The sequence below is a fragment of the Alosa pseudoharengus genome, unplaced genomic scaffold (assembly GCF_046254945.1).
Source record: "Alosa pseudoharengus isolate Yale_2024_CS ecotype anadromous, Long Island Sound unplaced genomic scaffold, YU_APseudo_1.1 YU_APseudo_1.1_scf_19, whole genome shotgun sequence".
Classification (NCBI taxonomy): domain Eukaryota; kingdom Metazoa; phylum Chordata; class Actinopteri; order Clupeiformes; family Clupeidae; genus Alosa; species Alosa pseudoharengus.
Window position 1 is genome coordinate 35,132,377 of NW_027468657.1, and position 21,821 is coordinate 35,154,197.

The following is a 21,821-nucleotide window of genomic DNA, read 5'->3' on the forward strand; positions in this document are numbered from 1 at the left end:
TTCATTTTGTGTTTTGTTTTATTCATTTTCCCTCTCAACACCTAAATCATGTTACCATATTCTGTGGGTATAGTGAACACTGCCAGGCTTTTCCATTAATTCAGGAAAGGGATGTCTGGAAATTCTGGCCGTGGATAGAGACTGTGGTTGATAAATTCCATTGTGGGAGAGAGGCCGCTATTGTAGGCTGACTGCTTCCAAAGATCACACTAGCGAAGGAAATTCAAAGATGCTACAGAAAGTAATAGTAACTGATGCATAAACCATAATCTGTATATCAAAAATAACATCACATGCTTAATAAGAGGAAGTAAATAAATACATAAATAAATAAATAAAATCAAATAAATAGCCTTTGTGTACTCTGGCGTCCTCAGACAAACACCCAAATAGCATTTGGATAGCTACACTGACTACAATGCAGGACCAACTTCTTTGTCATGTAAGAAATATAGACGAAGAATTTAAAAATCACACACCCATCCCTGTGCCAAAAGAGCCAATTATGACTTGCAAATGGTATAATATGCCACTAACATAGATAATGTGGACAAGTATTTTCAACTAATAAAGATCACTCAACAGCTTGTGGGATAACTCAGTCTCAGTCATCATAGTTTGGCACTAAAAAATGGATAGTTCACTAAACTGTTGTATTTTATCAGACATCATGGTCATATATAATTTTGTAATAAAAATCGAGTTGCCATCAATATACTAAAAAGCAGTCAAACCTGCAGAGGCTTTAATATGTGCTTTCACAATCAAATGGTCATGCTCTAATGGCATTTGGACAACATTAATATTTCCCATATGGTCTTCAATATCTTATCTCCCTTTCCTATAGTTATTTCAGTTCAGTCCACTGTGACTGACGGCAATGTGTGCTAACCTTGCAGTGTTAAAGACTGTTATGCCATCATGTGGTATCAGAGAGTATCACAGATACAGTACATGTGCATTGGCATGCAAAAGTTTGGACATCCCTTGCTGTTGCATAGCTTATGAGTAAAAGATGACCTTATTTCGAAAAAGAATACATTTGAATATAACACACATTTCAATTTCAATTTCACATCAGGAGCCATATAAAATGAACAATAATAGCATAACATGTAAATTGCTACACATAGAATAACTAAGTCTGAGTCGTGCCATTTGATAAAATGCTGAACTTTATATATGATTATATTACTTCCATCTAAAGAAGGGTTGGTTAAACTATACAAAAATATTGTTAAGTTCAGGATGTTAAGCTCTAATCTTTTTAACCAAATGATGTGACATAGGCCAAATGCTATACATTCTCACCTTCATTGATTAGACTAGATATTTGTTTTTCCACACAATGTTGATGGTATCATTTGGTACAGTAAGAAGGTAGTTCAATTCCAGTGTGTGAAACAGAGAACAGGCAATGCGGGCGTTTTAGCCTCAACCCGCTAACATTCTCATTGGGTCTCTATGCTCTTACTCCGTGGTTGTTAATCACCTACAAGTGCGCTGTTGCACCTTATCGACTATGCATCAATATATAATGGCACAGCAGAGAGTGTGGGGGGATATTATCAGCGCTGCATGTGTGATTGACTTCACTCTGTGGTTGTTTGATAACTTAACAAATGCACTTACGCATTGTTAATATTATGTTGGTGAATTAACCTTTGGTTACAATGAGGGGATGGTTCAACATTAACAATGTGTTCCCACTGGTTAATGTTGAGTGAGTTTGACTGAAAGAGAACACAGGGTTAGTTACTGCAGGAGAATGCGAGACGTTAACCCTTTCTGCCTTATTTACTCCTGATTCTGGCTGTATTGGCTGCTTCAGAATGTTGAAGGAGGAAGAATATTTTGCAAACAATGCCTTTAATACACTCAGCATGCAAATATTCCCCCACAGGATGGGTGATTGGAGGTTTCTGGTCAGTGTCGTCATCTAAAGTTGGATTCCCATTGGTTAACATCTTGTGTTCTCCTTCAGAGTACCGAGGTTATATACATAGCCTTAGGTTTGCATAATCCTGTTGAATCCTAATGGTAAAAATGAAAATCCTATCACATTTTTTGATCAGAGAATAGTAATACTCTATGGCAGCCTCTGGTGGTCAAAAATAGTCCAAACTGTGACAAGATGAGACATGAGACTTATTATTATTATTATTATTATTATTATTATTACAGTGCATGAACATTCAATTTCTGTTATCCGAACATTCAATTTCTGCTCTACTAGGCCCCCTCAAAGAGTCAATTAAACTGATTGCGCCTGTATCAACTGCTTTCTGCTCAACTAGGCCAACTCTCTCTGTGTCTCTCCATTCTACAAGGGTATAAGGCACATTCCATACACCTGTATCCATCCATCTTCTTCAAACCATTCACTCATCCACCCATTAAACCATCTATCAACATCTATTAAACAATCTTACTATCAACATCCATTAAACTTTCTGTCTATCAACATCCATTACACTATCTACATTCAACTTTTAAACTATCTACACTGTCTGATCTTGTTCAACTGTGTCCTCTGCCCACAACTGTTTCAAAATAAAAATCCTCACTACAATAATTCACTATTAAATAATTTAACCATTTAAACTACTAAACTATTTAACTGTTCAGCCATTCCAACTGTCAGTTATCATTAACTATGACTCCCGCCAACTGTTTCCTCTGCCCACAACTGTTTTCAAATAAAAGTTTGTTGTTGCATTTTATGTTAATATATTTTTTGCATTTTCATGCACTGGTAATTCCTCCGAATTGCATTTTCTAGTTTATTTTGATAACTTGAAAGTAGCCTAGATACATTTTTGCATTATATTTATACTGTGTTATGTATACACCAGACTGTTCTATGTGGAAACATTCTTCTGTCTCCCATTTTGTTTTTTAATTGTTGAAAATGTGCTTGATATTTTAATTCTGGTGTCATGTTTACAGGCCACTTTCTGCCATATTGAATCACCTAAGGCCTTGAAACTATACAGATACCCACAAATTTTTGTTTTACAGCAGAGTATTATTTGTATATTTGTAATACTTTTTGGGGAGTGGATGGTCACAATATAACTGTCCTCATCAGCAAAATGATGGGTATACAAGTAGCTGTATAAGACCCCACACACTGTAAAAGTTGCTTTAACTTAATATTACTCCATGTGTCTAATACTTGGGATCTCCCCATCATGTTGGTCAATTTATCTTCCATGTAAATATGAAGTGTGGAAACTATAAGCTCAAATCTCTTGGGGATGTCCAAACGTTTGCATATGCTCCTTTCCCTTTTTTCACTAAAATTTTACAAAACAAAGATCAGAAATCAGTTAATGTTCTACTCACTAAATCAATTCATTTGAAAGTTCATAATTACACACAAAACATGTTTACTGATGTTTTATTTATTTTCTAAAATAATTCATACAAATGCATACGGTCACAAACACCTCTTTTTGGAGTTTGTTTAACAAAAAATAATATTTTATATTTGTATGTGTTTGTGTGTATCTGAATGTGTTTGTATGTCTGTATATGTATATACAGATAGATTGATAGATAGATAGACAGATAGATAGACATGTATTGCTAGCCTACCACGTTACCAGGAAGATATCAATGTAGGCAATATAGTCTGCTGCCACTATTCTTTGCAGCAAAATGCTATTTATTTAACATGTAACAATAAATTCACACATGGACAGGCAAGCATGAAGTTGGCTTTGCACAATACATTTTTTTTTATCAATGATGTAATCATTTCACACAGAAAAGAATACATGCTCCTTTAAGTGAATAAAGTCACATTATGAATATTTTTGAGTCAATACTAACAAATCACAACACTCTAAATGGCTTGGGGGCCAGGGAATTATTTTTTCCTGAGAAGATGTGCAAAAACTGCCTCATTTGGGGCTTGCTGGGGAACGTTAAAACATACAGTATAAAGACCCATCCACACTGTCAATTACACCTATAATAAAAACATAACATAACCTATGAATGTAAAAACAATAGTTTTAAATACAGCTCCAGTTCATAAAAATGTCAATGTTCACACCCCACACTACAACAAGAGCAACATGATGAATGATATTGTTGGGCATCACTCAGATCAAGTGTCTTAATGACAGCTCATCAGAATACATCAAATTAATCATTGAAATATGAAGGATATTTTTTAGGCTTTCTCCTTCATTGGACAATGTGGACGCTGATGTAGTTACAGTTGCAGTTACCATCATAGTTATCGTTGTCAGTGTGGCTGGGCCTTAAAAGATAGCATTTTTTCAACGTTACTAGAACTAATAGTTGGAATAATTTAAGAAATGTTTCAACTGTATGTAAACCAGGGTACATTCATGTTATGTAATTTTGATGAACAAGAATCCAAGCGACACAACAGATAAAAAATGCCCACTGTACTCAGACAAACTACAAAGTAGGGTTCTTTTACAGAGACTATTTTTTTTTCACTCTGAATCCGTACAATTCTTATTTTTAGGTGATGAAACAAAACAAGTCACAATTAGACCAAGGTAATTCCATGGTAAATGTTGCCAGTTGTTCAAGTTCATGACTTTGTCCTCTTCTTTAAGACAGTCAAACAAGCAGCTTTAGCAGAGAAGCTACAGCTGCTCATTGGGGTGCTGTTCTCTGTCAGGCTCAGATTTGCCTGTATTTCCGGGCGATGGGGCATGTGGTGGATGCGTCATTGTTGGCAAGCTGTGTGTGATGGGCACAGTGCTCGGAACAATTCCCTCAATGGGGGGAGGCAGCCCTCCAGAGGCAAGGCTTCCTACACCAGGCGGATACCTAAGATTGACAATATAGCTTTGAGGAGCAAAGCTTTCAGAGAAAAGGGTTACATGACGTCTGTATTTTAAGTGAATATACAATATGCCAACAGATCATGCATATCCTTTTTTTTTACTAAAAATATTTGCATGATGATGCATGGAACTGAACACATATGTGACTAGTAAGACTTGATTATTTCTCAAATGGTATCTATCCCAATTATTGATGACCTAACCTTTCTAAACTGATAATAAACCACATCAGCAATCAGGAAACGATGTATCTAGGCCTACCTTCACTACACATAAATCTACACATTCCACCAACTGCAGTTTTCATGTTTGCAGGCGTGGCTACTACTGTTTACCACAGCTGTTTTCCAAACTATAGCACCCCCTCTGGTCGCTGATTGGCCCGTCACCCTTTGTGCCCCGGGGAAAGGGTAGTGTCTTGTGGCTGACTAGTATCTCACTGAAAGAAGATTCTAGGTGGGAGTAGCCAGGCTACTAAATTAATGAAAAATGGGCTAAAATTATTCCCAACTATTATAAAGTTTATGCAACCTGGAAATATTTGATTGAAACTATTGTGTTTACCCAATACAAATTAAGCAGTTGGAGTCTCTGGATTAAAGCATCCGATAAATCCCAGTCACTTCATTAGAAGGAGAGGTTCACATACTTTCAATTCTTGGTCCTCTGCTTTTCAGACTGTACATGCTCCCACTTGGGCCTATTATTCAGCAGTACAATATTTCTTATCATTCATATGCCAATGACACACAATTATATATCTCTGTTTCTTCCAATAATCCTAGTCCAGTGAATGACCTCATCCAATGCATTTCTGATAGTAATACTTGGATGGCCCAAAACTTCTTAAAACTTAATGATAATAAAACAGAGATTCTTTTAGTAGGTCCTAAGGTCTTGAGACATCAGTTTCACTCATTGCTAACTCCCCTGTCTATAAAACCGTGTGAGAATGTCGGGTATGTAGGTGTGATCTTAGATGCTGATGAACTTTCAGAAGCACATGTATCTAATATTGCCAAGACTGCGTTTTATCATCTTAGAAATATATCTAAGGTTAGATGCTTTTTAACTCACAGTTAAAAACAGACTCTGAAAAGCTGGTTCATGCTTTTATATCTAGTCGATTAGACTATTGTAACACACTTTTTGCTAGACTGACAAAATAGAACCTAAACAAACTCCATCTTATCCAAAATGAGTACTAACCAGAACACAAATATCTCATCACATCACTCCAGTATTAAAAATCACTCCATTGACTCCCAGTACAGTGAATAATTGATTTTAAAATACTTCTAATTATTTTTAAATCATTGATGGGTGTAGCTCCCTCCTACATTTCTGGCATGCTCATTGATCCTCAGGTAAAGAGCTCCTTGCGATACCCAGAATTAACTAAAATTCAGCACATGGTGCCTTTAGTCACTATGCCCCCACTCTCTGGAATTCCCTGCCTCCTGAACTCAGGACTGCTCCGACAGTCTTTTGGAGATTTTAGGTTGTATTTATGCAGATTTTCAGGAATTTGGGCTAATAAGGGGTTCACAATTTTTTTTAACAAGACTATTAAAGGTGCTCTAAGTGATGTTACACGGTTTCTAAGCTAAACAAATTTTTGTCACATACTGCAAACATCACGTCACCATCCGCTAGCTGCCTGTACCCTGAATACACTGTAAAAAGAATGGTCTCTGTGAACAGCCCAGGCTCCAAAAACGGCAACAAAAACAACTTGGCCCAACCTGGACCATAAAAACATATCAAACTGTTCCAGCAAATCACCGACGAGATGCGCGTTTAGGAGAGTTTCCATCGCACGGGAGGGAGGGGGAGGGAGTAGCGAGCTAGCTCTCTGGTTTGTTTGAACGTCAACAGAAGTGACGTTACCCAACATCGCTTAGAGTGTCTTTAATGGACAAGATCTTACATATCTATAAGTGTAACAAACCAATATGCCTGTGGTTATTTGAGAGTATTACCTGTATGCTCCATTCAGTTCTGGATGAATTGTAGAAGGATCAATGCTTGCCCAATGTGTAGTTTGGTTTAGAAATTCTTTGTTAACACAGTTCTTCAGGCTGTCCGGAATGCGACCTACAAGACAAAACATATGTGTTATTTTCCAGAAATGTTCTTTCATTAAAATTAAGGAACATGTTACTACCCTTTAAAGGAGAAATCCGGCCGATTTTTACAAGGATCTTGATTGCTAGATGTTGCCGAGCACTATTAATGGGGGGGGGGGGGGGGGGGACAACCAAAATCGGTGCTACCAAACTGGAGTAGCTGCAGCTAATGGCCAATGCTCCCATTGAGCTAGGCATCATCTAAACAATAGATGAAACAATATAGCCACAGTGTGATTGAACGTGTCACAAATTTTTTGGACTGATTTTTATTTATTTATTAATATATTAATTCAATAGAATGGATTCAGGAATTGGCTAATAGCTGCATGTACCTGTAATATGCAACAGTGTAAGAGTCGAACGCTCTAACCACTGAGCTAAAAGCCCAGGCTTCCAACTCAGCAGTTAGAAGCGTTCTTAAGGTTAGGGGTGTGAGGATTTACACGGGCAACTAGCACGTTAGCTCAGTTCGCCTCTGTTACACATGGGTGTGTCCACACACAGATGGGAGTTCATGTATGAATTACGTCCTTCGATGTTGTTCCTTTTGTGTGTGTGTGTGTGTTTTGGTGTGGAAAACACACTAATGGACTACAAAACCTATCAGCTAGTAAATATCTGTATTGAATTAATCTGTCATGAAACCCCTACTCTAGTCTTTGGTTGGTCAGTGTATCACTTTGTTTAAATATTTATCCATTTTAGGTAGGCTATAGTAGTGGGAGGGTTTGTCCATGTGAACCTCTGAGAATAAATAATGGTTGAATGAATGAATGAATGAGTATGTATCACCATCGCTATAAGTGGGAGGGTTTTGCACATGTGTATCACCACAACATAAGCTATTTTTCACTTTCTGTTTTAAACTGAAACTGAAGTCAACAGGTATGATAACAAGTATGACTGACTCAGTGGCTGGGGAAGGGAGAGGAAACGAAATGTCATCACACCCCAAAAACTGTCTGTACAGTGAGCAGAGATGGTTCCTCTGTTCTAAAGAATCTTTGTTTTGTTTTTTAAGGCGGTGGTTACCTGTAATGGCTCTGCGGATCTCCCTAGCTGCCTCTTCTCTCATCTCTATGGATGCCTGCTCGCTGTACCAGGCTGCATGTGGTGTGCAGATCAGATTTGGGGCATCCTTCAGTGGACCTTGACTGAAGCTGAGAAAGTGATGCTTACTGAATATAGTGGTTTATAAATACTTTTGGTCTAAGATGGGAAAAAATATAGTAAGTAATAATAAACCAAGCTGAAAAAAAACTAATTCAATAATTACACAATACACATTGGGACACAAGAAAAAATGCCTTTACATTACAGTTTGAGATTCAAAAGCAATGCAGTCATGTCATATACAGTACATATATATATGCATACACACTCACCTGAAGGGCTCCGTCTCGTGGACATCTAGGGCTGCTCCACGTATCCTCCCCTCCTTTAGGGCTTGTGCCAAGGCCTTCTCATCCACTAATCCCCCCCTTGCCGTGTTCACCAGGAATGCACCCTGACGCATCTAAACCATGGATAACAGATGTGATTGTGCATGCAGATAAGTGAACAATGTTACATAAACTAGATAAAGCTGACTATTCACGCAGACTACAAATGTACAACTGTTGTAATATTAATAATAACAATTATTGTTGTTGTTGTTGTTATTGTATGACAAGGCATTAGCTGCAAAAAAAGCTCTGATGGGGCAGAGTTTTCATTGCATATCCTGAAGCTAGAGATAGATATGAAAGTAATTTGATATTCTTCAGTTTGACACCACTTTCAATACCTGCTTGATGGTGAAGTCATTGATGAGATGATGGTTGTGCTCATTCAGGCTGCAGTGGAGTGTGACACAGTCACTATGGAAAAGAAGATCTTGGAGGGTGTTTACTCTTTGTAAGCCCAAGGCTCTTTCTATCCCATCTAAAAGGTATGGGTCATAGAAAATCACATTGAATCCAAAGGCCTTGGCTCTCAGTGCAACTGCCTGACCAACGCGACCTGAAGAAAAGGTTAATAGAAAATCAGGAATTGAATTGAATAAGTGAAATCATGAATTTGGATTAGTATGTTACAAACAGCTTAACAGCGTTGCTTCCAATACATCCAACTACACAAGTTCCTCTTTTACAGAGCACAATAAGACTTGAGGCAAGGAGTGATTGTCACATATTAGGTTTCATCTCACATTGTAATACTGCACAGCCTCCTCACTAAGAGTATTTCAGTTTAGCTGCCTTCTTGCTACTAGATTCAGTCTGTCAGTTTATGGGTTAAGTTGAAAAACATAATCATAAACAGAAATCACCATCAGACATTCTGTCTTATACATAAGTAATGTTAACATATGAAATTTGGGTCATTTTATGGTCTCAAATCTCACTTGAATCTAAAATGACACTTTATCCTCTTTTTGTACTGACCAAGACCAATAATTCCTAGTGTCTCTCCTCGGATCCGCGCAGCTCCTGATGCCACTTCCCGGATTTGCTCTACGCTTTGGACCCGAGAGCCCTCCCGCAGAGTCTGATGCAACCATGTGGTTCGTCTGTATAGGTTCAGGATGTGACAGAGGGTGGAGTCAGCCGTCTCCTCGACAGATGCAGCTGGCATGTTACACACGGCAATACCTGTGTGAGAAAAAATATATATTGTTGACTGATGATTTCAGTTATGACTGACATTCAATTAATTACAAATCATCACATTAATACTGATGATATTCTACATTAAGAGTAAAAGTAATACTGGATTCACCTGACCCTTATGAGAGAGGAAATTGCATTATAGGACATGTGGTACAATCTTGCAGTCATCTAATCCTGAATCAGCAACTGTCCATAGCAGAGATATGTAACTTGAGAAATATGAGTATGCATATCTACTGTGTCCAAAACTTAATTCAGAGTTTCTGAAGATTACAAGTGCAAGATCTCAAATACAAGTAATTAAAATATTCAGCATATTCACCGTGGATAATCCTGAACCTTGTCCTATTGTAATAATTAAAGAAATGTGTGTGACAAGGCTCATTTACCTAGGTCTCCTGCAGACTTGATATCAATGTTGTCAAAGCCACTTCCTATGCGGACAATAATTCGAAGTCCTTTGAATTTCTCAAGGTCCTCTCTCATGAGTGTGATGGTATGATACATTAAGGCACCCACAGCCTCATTGAGTACCTGAAAAAGAGGAAGACATACATAGGCATTTGCAGACATTATACATTACCTTTTTAATTGTATTTTTGGAATCCACAATTTAGGAGCATGGCTTTAATTAAGTATTAACATTCTCATAGGTTGGAGCTTGTTCTTTGATGTTAACATAGAAGGCATACAATTTTGGTGCTTCAAAAATAGGCTCCAGCTTTTACCTGAATATTCAACTCGAAAGTGTAGGCCTACACATTAGCCTATGTTCCATTGCCTGTTTACTGGAGGGACAGACCCATGGAGCCCTTACACATTGAGCTGCATATGTTTGAGCCAGGAATTTGAGGTGGAATCAGATACTGAAGAAAAAACAGTCCCTCAGAGATTGGAATTAAATGTTTTTTCTATTCTGTCATAATCATTAGCATAACCATACCACTTTGGATGCTCAGCCCTAACAGTATAACTGGAAAAATGAAAAACCCATATAATCTATAACAAATGTAAAATCCTTCCAACCTAGGCCACACATAAGTGAGGTTGTAACGAATTGGGTGCTGCCTCAAACTTCAGTATCAATATGTTCAGCACTGATGTATAAGCTATTTGATTAGGTCTATTTGATTAGGAATAAGAATTATGAGTAGGCCTGTTAATGCTTACTAAGTCTACAGGTTGTCAATTAGCCATTATTACTTATCTAACCTAGCAAGTAGCAACAGTAACACTAACCTAGCAAGTAGCAACAGTAACAAGGCGGGACTTCCTGTAGCTGACCTGCGTGGGCTGGTGTATGTGAATTTTGGGGGCATACCAAAAGTGCGATCCCCATGTGTTACGTAACATTGGGCCTTTGTTCATTTCAAGTTGTGGGATTTGTATGTGAAAGAGGTGACAATGGGATTTGAGGTTTAATGTCCTTTTAAAGATTTAAAATATTTAGAATCTTTCATAGCCTGTCTGACACAGCGATAGCCTATACTGCAGAGGCAAAACATGGCAAGGGGTCCTTCAGGGACAACCTGCCTTGTTATGGCTGAATTTTCCATTTTAATAAATGTCTGAAAGAGTTGACAAAATGTGGTGATGTAACTGAAACCATACATGTGTAGTTTGGAAAACAATCTTGCTCATACCATAGAAGATATTTCAAGATAAGTCGCATATCGGGTCCTACTGTAGGTCCCCCACACCCAAATCACAAATGTTCCTATGCCGATCTTATGGAGAAATCCCAAATATCAGGATCACATTACATCACAGTTTGTCAGAGCACATTAATACTCAGATGTTACAACATTAAAAAATGTAACAAAAAAAATGACAAAGCTGTTGTAAAATGCTATACTCAAGATATTTAAAACAAATGATATAGTCTATATTTCACCTTTTCATGGATCTCCTGGGTAGACTGAGCATCACAAAAGGCCACTGTGGCTACATCCTTCAAGATGGGCATCTCAATGGTGCAGTCCCGCCCATCTAGCAGGGCCACTAGTGGCCGTGGGTGCATTGGTCCATTCATTATAGGGGGTCTAATACCTATACAGAGAGAGAAGGTATTGTGTTATTGACAGTCTACAATATATCTAGTCTACAATATATCTAGCATCTTTCCTTTTTCACTTAAGGTACTTAAATTAATATTCTCATTCAGGCGACACATAATTATTACTCCTTTTATGTCGGCTACTAAAACATAGAAATAATGGGTGAGATACATACAGCCAATTGGGTTTTAATTATTGTACAGCAACTTTAACTAGGCTACTGTATATTAAACATGAACTGTTACATGTCTTAAATGTATACTATGCAGGTTTAGCTATTTTTGGCGACTGTAGAGCCCCCAGAGTTGCAATATATTTATATTTTACTCTGCTGTTGTAAATAGCAAACTTCTCGTGACTTATCCCCACACAATGAAAATGTTTTTGTTGTGGAGGTGAAGGATTAACAACAGGCAAAAAACTATCTCCAAAGAGCTAGATCTACTGACAAGGTAATGTTTCACGAAGATTTGTCGGGCCGCCGTTCTTGAAGTTGCATGGCTGGTTTTCTCGGTATATGCTAGGTGAACGATTTGCCTATTACAAGTTCGTTTACCATCAAATTGGCTTCGTAAAGGTGAAAATCTAGCATAGTGTACTTTTAATAGCAGATGATCTCATCCCAAGGACTAAGCGTATCATCAGTGTATACACTGGGAAGGAGCTGTGTGTACCAGTAGTTTTTGTTTAGTTTAACACTCAAAAATTACCTACAAGTAGAAACAGATTGTGGAGAAACAATGGTTATGACGCAGTGTTAAACTGCCTGTTCTCTGTGTTGCCCAGATATCCACTAAAGTTAAGATGCTAACCAGCTAGCACTGGGTCCGCTCTCTTGTAGTACCATGTTGTACCACATGTGGCACTGTATTACATATAATGCAAGTAAATAGAGGAGTGTCAACAAGAGCATAATAGCGCACTCAAGACAACTCAAAACTAGCACCTTGCATTACTAGTTGGGCCTTAATGTCATTATAAAATGTCATTATAAATGTAGGGATATTAGAAAGCCATGTGAACATTACTTAATATTGTCAAAAAATATTAGATGTATTAAAAATATGGGTTACACTTTACTTGACAGTGTTGACATAAGAGTGACATGACACTGTCATGAACGTGTCATAAACATTGATTGATTAAGTGACATTCGGTTTTTGTCATAACAAGTAAGGGTTAGGATTAGGGTTAGAGGTTAGGATTAGGTTTCATGTGTCATGACAGTGTCATGTGTAGACCATGATTGAAGCTCTGCTGAGAGGGTATGGTGGCAGCACCTCTTATAGCACAGCACCTTATACAACATATATAAAGTTTTCTCCTAAGCCACATTATTATTTACTTTAATTATGGTTACTGTTACCTTTGTTCTCATAAATGTCACAAAACTTAAGTTGGGCTACAGCTGAAGAATCTGACAATTCAGATCAAAGTATAAACCACAGTGGGATATTCATATAAACTTTACAGGCTGCATTTGAGTAATAGCCTATTTGGTATTTGCAAAAAAAAGATAAAGCCACATTAGGATTTAATTTAATGACAAAAATGCTAGCTTATGAAATCACCTACTACTGCAACTTGAAAAAGGACATGTGCTTCAAGTCACCACATCTTCATGCTCAATCTCAACAGAAACACATGTTTGTTTGTTTTTTTAAAAGTTGCCAATAAGACCAAATCTGCTTCCTATTCTGAAAGGGTAATTCCTTTGCGCTTCTGCGGACATCTGGTGCGTCTATGGGAAGGGACAGTCTCGTATTAGTAGGGAGGATCGCCGGAGCAACACAGAGGTTTACTTATTTCTTAGTTTTAATGCATAGGTGATCACTTTTTAGTAGTCCCTTGCTGTGCATCTATGCATTAAAACTTAGAAATAAGTAAACATCTGTGTTGCTCCAGTGATCCTCCTCTATTGCTTCCTATTCTATTGGTGCTGTTTATTTTGTCTCTTACAAAACTCAAGAGGGTCAAGAGTCCATATCTAGTTTTATCATATCTATCTATTATTCACAACCCCATTTGTACATGAAACCAAGTGAAACATTTAAAGCTAAGCCATTGTCAGTGTTGTATTCCATAATAGGCAATCCTTCATTCAACCATTGGGGTTTTGGGGTTTGATGATTTTGCCAAAACATTTTGCCAGATGGGTAGATGAGGGTATACATAACATCATAAAATTGATTATGGCAGGCTATTATTATTTATCATATTATTATTTGACAACCCTTTCAGATACATTAAAATTCGAGTTTACATGTGCCACAGGAAAAATTCGCCAAAATCAATAAAAATATTCACTGACTCAAACAGAATAATATCTCATCTGTACCCACTGTACAATCAATGCTCAATGGGAGCAATAAAACAAGCATTAGAAGAAGAGCTACGTTTGAGTATACCTGATGACATATGACAGGGAGGTTTGGAGTATCTGCTCTGTTAATGCCTGAAATGGTTGAATCCAATTTAAAGTACTGCACTGTACTTGCAAAACCACAGTGTTGAGAGTTCTGAAATTGTAGGGAAGAACACAGACTCGGATACAATGATAACCCTTTTAGGGATACCTGAAAGGGTCCAGAGGCCAACTAGACAAATGCCAACCTAAACACTCATGTTTTGTAAAAAAAAGGCACAATCATCTAAACAGTGGCCCGCTAAGCTAGATAATATACATCACCTTGACAACAATCTTTTAAAGGCTAGGTTATTTTCCTTATTGGACAAATAGACCATTTACTTGCTCCATCACCAATATGGTTGACCTGCTCAGGGGTGTGGGTTGGAAAAGGAGACTTGGGATTTGCTCTGCCTGACTAATATTTTTCCCCCCGTTTTTGTTTCATTGACTTACGTGAGGAAAAAAGCAAGCCTGGTCACCAGCATAAAACAAAGCAATAGCAGACTGCTAAGGTACACCTAGAATGCAGCCATATATTTTATAATTATATCCAAGTGCACAAATCTGGTGTGACCATCTTTCTCATGTTTCCCCAGGATCACTCTCCCCAGGATTTTGACACACCCCTCCTCTTCTCACATTTTCTCATCTAAGTGCTTACAAATAATAATTTAAAAAAATCAAACACCATATCTCAATGACATATAGGCTAGGTTTGTTGACACACAATACTGAATCACATAGTGATTGTGTCAGTGGAATTTTTGTGAGATATTGGATTTCACTCTATTTATATTTGCATACCCTGAAGGTATGTTTGAATTAGCCTGCTTATATGAATATAATACAACATAGTCGATCTCACATGGTGCCCAAAGACCTCCGAAAACCTCAGTTAATCATTCAAACTGACACAGATGTTGCCCATGAACAACAAGAGCCCAATACAGCTGCTATAAAGGTAATAAAAGTGAGACACAAAAGCATACAAGCTGTAAAACACAAACCCTGGTTTCTCGGTGACTAGTATTTCTTTACTCATTTGTTCATTTCCTCAGAGAGAAGAAATTGGAGAGCAATGAAGGCTGAAACAGCAAACAATATTCCCAGAGCACAATGCACAAGAAATCCAGTTCTACTACCTGCTGAAACCTTTCTAGTCGTAACATTTTTTGAGAGATAATGTGCATTTCTGTCCTTCAGGTCATGCAGCTGAATCAAATCTGAACACTACACTGTTGCTGTACCTATTCTCCATGATAATACACACAACACATGAATAAGAAATACTCAGAAAGCACAATTTTCTGAGTATTTTCTGTGGGCAAATGGTTAAGATGAAAGATAATGGAGAGAGACAGAAAAGATGGGGGAGGGGAGGAAGGAAAGGAAGAAGGGGGAGGGGTAGACAGAGTACTGTACAATACGCACCCCACACACATATACCACAGACAAATATAGGAGAATGTAGATCTTAGATTAGTTGCATGCGTGGAAGTACTCGAAAAGGCAACGGTTAGTGTTTACCTAAAGGCAAGCCTTTGTTCAGCAAATGCGAGCTTCCCATCTTTTTTTCTACACCCAACAGGAAAAGAGTGTGTCACTTCAGCATTCAGAAAAATCCACAGCATATGGCGGCTACTTCAATTTTCTTATTCTTTCCCCCTGCCCTTGAGTAACAATCGTACACACATGCCCCCTCCCTCTCTCTTTTTCCTGTTGTCCACTCTCCCTCCCACTTACTCTCGTTCTCTCTCCCTCACGTTCTATTTCGACTCCTTCAGCCTGACAAACACGCATACACACACAGAATGCAAGTGTCACTGGGAGTGAGAGTGAGAAAGAGAGTGTGTGCGTGTGAGAGAGAAAGAAAGGGGGAGGGAGGGATGTAGATGGTTGCAAGGAAAAGAGAAGGGGAATGAGGTGGAGCTTATGCCACCCCACACAAAATTGATCTTTTGTTTCCTGGGGAATCATGGAAAGAGGGGAGGGAACAAAAGAAACAGAAATAATATCTGAAATGCTCCTTTTCACATAGTTTCTTCCATTTATATTACAAACAAATGTTCATCCTAATAGTTTAGATGTTACACCCAAAAACATGATAGACCATTTTAAAAATCTGTTTAAAATTAAAACGCACACATGTAGCACACAATTTTGTATCTCACATCTTTGGAATTATTTTGATAGGGCAAATCATTTGTTACACATTCACTGACCTGTCAAAATGACCCAATCACAGTTGATAGTTTAATTCATACAGTAATGTGGCATTGGTGGAATTCTATGGCAGGCACACTAATTATATTTTTGCTCTTGACAAACCGCAAATTGATTTCATTGTCAAAGTCATTGCCAACACAGGTCCGGAATGCCTTATATTGCATGTAACTTTGGTGGCCTGGGCAGGAAAAGTGACCCGTGTCACAGACCTGTGAGGCCTACAAATAAAACAAAATCAAATAAATAATAAATAAAAAAGCCTACATACAATTGTAAAGGGGGAAGGGGAAATTTCATAATAATAATAATAACCAGAATCAGAATCAGCTTTAGATAGATAGATAGATAGATAGATAGATAGATAGATAGATAGATAGATACTTTATTGATCCCTAGGGGAAATTCAAGTTTATTTATTGGCCAAGTTGTGTACAACAAGGAATTTGATTCCGGTTAACCTTTGCACTCAGTGTACATACAGTACATAAATAATATAGGAATAAAAAAAAAATAGACAAAAAGAGAATATCATTTTTTTTAAATAAAAGGAATTAAACTTTTAAATATAAGGCAGGAATTTTAGTTTAAATAAGAATATAAATAACAATAAATATGTAGTGGGTCTTGTTGCACAGTGGTTTCCTCCATGCTCTGTGATTGTTGGATGTTCATCAGAGTGACTGCCTGGGGAAAGAAACTGTCTCTGTGTCGGCTGGTTTTGGCAAACAGTGCCCTGTAGCGCCTACCAGAGAGAAAAAAGTTTGAACTGTTTGTGTCCAGGATGTAAGGGGTCAGCAGAGATATGTGTTGGTCAGGTCGTGAATGGAGAGAAGGTCAGACTCAGCACCAATGACCCTCTCTGCAGCCCTGATTGTCCATTGCAGTCTAGTCTTGTCCCGTTTGGTGGCTGAAACAAACCAGGTGGTTGAAGTGCAGAGGACAGACTGATTGATGGCTGAGTAGAAAATTATTAGTAGCTCCTTTGGCATGTACATTTTCCTGAGCTGTCGCAGGAAGTATAACCTCTGCTGGGCCTTCTTCTGGACAGTGACCAGTCATCTTTAGGCCCTGAGAGATGGTGGATCCCAGTAACCTAAAGGAGTCCACAGACACTGTGTTGTTCCAGATGATGGGGGGACTTCTTCTGAAATCTACTGGCATCTCCACCGTCTTCTGTGGGTTTAGCTCCAAGTGGTTCTGACTGCACCATTTGACCAGTTGTTCCACCTCCCATCTGTAAGCAAACCCGTCACTGAATTGCAGATACCTCACTTCCTGTTGGCTATGGCGAATGCAGTGGAGTGCGTTAGTGCGTTCACACTGAAAATTACAACTACAAGTGTGCTGCAAGTAAACAGAAGGTGCACTCATAATAGCCAAAAAGTTGAGTGTGGAATGGTGGACACTTTTCACCCTCAACGGACACCATCTTGGCTACATAGCGGAAGGGGAGGGAGCATTTTCAAATCGTGATAATCTCGGTTGAGAAAGGTGGAGCAGCAGCAGTGGAAAACACACTTTACAGGTGTATAAGCAAGTTATAACATAAACTGTTCATGTTTTGATACAGTACAACATGTCACTATCAAACAGAGGACACCAATAAAGTTATATTTAAATGTGATCGTGCACAGAGTTGGTGTTCGATTTGAGATGACAATGTTGCTATGTTCTGAACGTCTGTATTGTATAGATATTGCAACGTGGCAGTTCATTTAAACTTCAAAACGAGTTTGGCAAATTAATATACAAGTGTGATAAAGCTAAAAAAAATGGAGCTACTTCATAGGTGTAAAAATAACCTACGGTTATTACATGGTCTGAAGAATGCATGACAATGGGCCATTCAACCAAGCAGTGGCATGACATTAGTTAACTTGTAACTAAACATACCATTCAAATCAGGTGGCATCGATTATCCAAACTGTGCTATTCATCAAATGTACCAAGCTTAAAGGTGGGTCATTCCAAGTGAAAACAGGCAAAATCGGTGTATCATGTACACGGTGAAAATATGCCTTATGTTACCAAACGAGGGAATCTGAAGTTTCAGGTCAATATCTCAAACGGTTTGCCCGTGGCGTCCATTTGAATTTCGGGTGCCACGGCCGTAATTGACACATTGGAATTTCACATTTCATCTTCTGCCATTTTTGGAAGCCCATAACGTCTGTTCTAATAGTGGTGGAAGGCTGGAAACTGGTGCGGTAGTTCATTGTAGTCTGTACTACACAATTCTGGAGGCAGAATCAATGAGAGTGGGTCACCAAAGTCCTAAAAAATGTTGACGGCATGTGTGATTTTTCACTTTTTGGGTGGACTTAGCACCACAATTAATGATCATATTTATTCTAAACAGGATTATTTGTTATATGTGGGAACCTTGCTCTTGCCAAAATGAATTTGAAGGGGATGGTACCACTGGTGGGGGTTTTATGGGGGTCCAAAAACCCTCTCCGGTAGAGGTGACTCTTTTAGAACCCCATATTTGGACCCCCAAATGACCATGTGGGCACTTGATGATCCTTATGGGATTTATACCAGATAAAGATACATATTTGTTCTTTCTTTTAATTAAATAACATTTTTGACTATGAAGCTCCATAATATGAATTTTATTCTTCATAATGCACCATTTTGGACATTGTTTCCAGAAGTCTGGAATGTAGATCAGGGAGAATTTAGTGATGATAAAGCATGAAAATAGTGGAAATAACTTAGTATTATGCTCAGTGATGGCAAACAATTAAATACTGAGACTGTCACGGATTAACCCCTTATCCCCCATGAAAGAGACCCGCCATCAAACTTTTAAAGAACTAAATAACAAGAATGTTACATAGTGTAGAGCATAGAGTTTTTCCTTGCCGCTGTCACTCTCCAAATAAAATTTAATTGAAAATTTAATTGAATAGTGTCTTTAACTATTATCCAAGAAATTGTGGAAGCAGTGGCATAATTTTGTCATGGTCCTTTTGTTTGTATTGGTCCAAGTTTGTATTGGCGAGCACTGCGTCCATAGATGTCTGGCACACTGACACAACAAATGATATGTTGGAATGGCACCCAACAGGGGATCTGTCTTTGGTCCGATGGCCATGTGAGGATGTTTTTGACACACTTCATGAATTTCACAAAAAACGTCACCCTGTTCATCTGGGTGTTCAACTATGTTTCCAATGAACCAGTCATCATCATAGATACAGTAATTGTTAAAATCCACCCAAAAAGTGAAAAATCACACATGCCGTCAAAATGTTTTAGGACTTTGGTGACCCACCTCTCACCCAAACAGTAAGGAATGTTGATTCTGCCTCCAGAATTGTGTAGTACAGACTACAATGAACTACCACACCAGTTTCCAGCCTTCCACCACTATTAGAACAGACGTTATGGGCTTCCAAAAATGGCAAGATGAAATGTGAAATTCCAATGTGTCAATTACGGCCGTGGCACCCGAAATTCAAATGGACGCCACGGGCAAACCGTTTGAGATATTGACCTGAAACTTCAGATTCCCTTGTTTGGTAACATAAGGCATATTTTCATCACTTTTCAGCAAAATCTGAGAGGCGTCATGTACATGGGTGGCTGAGTTGGCGTGGAATGACCCAGGTGCTCTAAGGATGTTAAATGGTTTCTAAGATAAAACATTTTTGTTTTGTTTGAACGTCAACAGTAGTGACCCTACCCAACATCTCTTAGAGCACCTTTAAGGTTGTGAGATGTGCATATCTACTCACAATGACATATATTAACATTATTATGATTTATATTTTTACTTCACAATTCACCTGAGAGAGATCCATCCATTAATCAAACCAAAGCAGAGGCAACAACATTTGTACATACAGTGTAGTTCCCTTGTGTTTGTTCTGGATAGGAGTTCTACATTAAACTACACAAGTTTGTTGGTTAATGTAAGTTGCTATGGATCAAAGCATCTGTTAAGTAGGGGTAAATCTAACCCTTATATTTGACCATGAATGTGTATCCATTGCCTTGGAGTTTTATGTGTATCTAGATTCGTTCACTGAATGTTTTGCAATTAACATTAAAAAAAAAATCTTTTTCTGGTGATAATCAGCCTAGTGGGGCTACAAGCACAAGTTTCATGTGTACAGATGCACTGGTGTCTTTAACCTAAAATCTCTTACAGAAAAAAACCCTGTATTTTGGAAGTCAGCATAGGGGGAAGCACAGGCGTAGTACTGCTACTTGTATGCAGAGATATCATGCAACACATCAGTACTTTCTCACTCGCCACAGCACGGACAATCTCTGCGCCCAAGTAGCAGTGCTTTGCCTGTGCTTCGCCCCAATATAGTGCCAAGTCAATACCCGCCTAGGAGATCGCCCGTCTACGGGGCCGTGCACACGACGCCGGTTTTTGTGAAACCGGTGAGGTTTTGTTAACGGTTACGCCTTGCATGTACACGACGCCGGCAGTTTAGGAGACTGAAACCGATAGCTTTTGAAACCGGCTTCCGAAGTGAGAACTTTTGAAACCGCCGGCTAACTTTCGCCGTGTAGACGCCTGTAGGTGCGAAGCCGGCAACTTTATGACGACATAGCCCCACCTCTCAACTCAGCCACGGCACTCGACCTGACATGTTGCTTGTCAAAACAAACCAAACCATTTATTTATCATATTAAAATGTTTTTCTTTCCCCTGTCATGATTTATGTGCACAATGTAGCCTATCAGCCTTTAGTGGCTAAGTTAGAAGCACACGTTAGCTTAACTTAGCTTAACATTAGCTTATTGCATGTTAGTGTTTTCTCCAGTGGTGCTCAGACCTAATGCAATGCGTAGGCTAAGCATTTGAAATTTCACATAGCAGTCACATACCTTGAAAATGAACTTTATTAGTTTAACAGTTGAATTGAAAACCGAATTGTCTGTAGTCTCCTTATTTCATGCGACTGCTTAACCAGAGCACTTAATAACATTCTCTGGCTTAACGAACTGTTTCAACAATGTTTTCTTCTACGCGATTCACGCGAAATTATCGTGAAGCTTCTGCACAGCGGCGCCATCGACTGGTCTGGCATATGCACTACAGCACATTTAGCCGGTTACACCTCTGTGTGTACCCGCAAGGTTTTTTCTTGCCGGAGTCGTTAAAGGTGTGAAAGCGGTAAGAGAAAATCCACCCGGCGGTGTCGTGTAAACGGCCTCTTAATCTGAACTGCCACATTTTTTTTGTTGGCTCACTTTTACTCACGGCATGCAATCCGCCAACAAAGGATTCCATTCACTACGCTAAGATAACCTAGCGGGGGCGCTGCTGAACTATGACAATGCATGCACGGAGACAAAAATGTTTTTGCTCACTTGTCTAACCCTAGGGGAGACGGTGAATAACCCAATTTTATAAAACGGTGGCATGTTCCTTTAAAACACAAAATACCCAATAATACACATCTACAAAGAACAATAGGACCACCTCTCTACCGATGTAGGGTTTTCAATAAATAAGCTTTTAGGTCACATATAATAAAGGAAGGAGA

At 38.6% G+C, this 21,821-nt stretch overlaps 1 protein-coding gene across 5 annotated transcripts; it reads right to left on the reverse strand.

Annotated features, from left to right (window-relative positions):
• Nucleotides 1-3,391: 3,391 nt before the first annotated feature.
• Nucleotides 3,392-15,935, reverse strand: ctbp1 (C-terminal binding protein 1). Of its 5 annotated transcripts, XM_076292605.1 has the most exons (10): nt 15,610-15,819; nt 14,081-14,127; nt 11,510-11,664; nt 10,005-10,149; nt 9,391-9,597; nt 8,754-8,968; nt 8,353-8,483; nt 8,000-8,127; nt 6,818-6,932; nt 3,392-4,851 (listed from the first exon to the last, which is right to left on the reverse strand). In XM_076292605.1, exons 2-10 carry the CDS (start codon nt 14,088-14,090, stop codon nt 4,632-4,634), a joined length of 1,326 nt encoding a protein of 441 aa, XP_076148720.1. In that variant the 5' UTR covers nt 14,091-14,127; nt 15,610-15,819; the 3' UTR covers nt 3,392-4,631. The 5 variants fall into 5 exon arrangements, with proteins under 5 accessions (XP_076148720.1, XP_076148722.1, XP_076148719.1 ...); XM_076292607.1 differs by lacking the exons at nt 14,081-14,127; nt 15,610-15,819 and adding an exon at nt 15,826-15,935; XM_076292604.1 differs by lacking the exon at nt 14,081-14,127 and having other exon boundaries at nt 8,000-8,121.
• Between the last annotated feature and the right edge of the window lie 5,886 nt (nt 15,936-21,821).

Bases quoted from the DNA above. Each gene is read 5' to 3' on its own strand.
- ctbp1 (XM_076292603.1), bottom strand. From the start codon at position 15,649: ATGGGAAGCTCGCATTTGCTGAACAAAGGCTTGCCTTTAG. The intron at 9,598-10,004 runs GTAAATGAGCCT...TTTCTCACACAG, and splicing joins CAAGTCTGCAGGAGACCTAG to GTATTGCCGTGTGTAACATG. The intron at 8,484-8,753 runs GTATTGAAAGTG...TCCATGGTTTAG, and splicing joins ATGACTTCACCATCAAGCAG to ATGCGTCAGGGTGCATTCCT.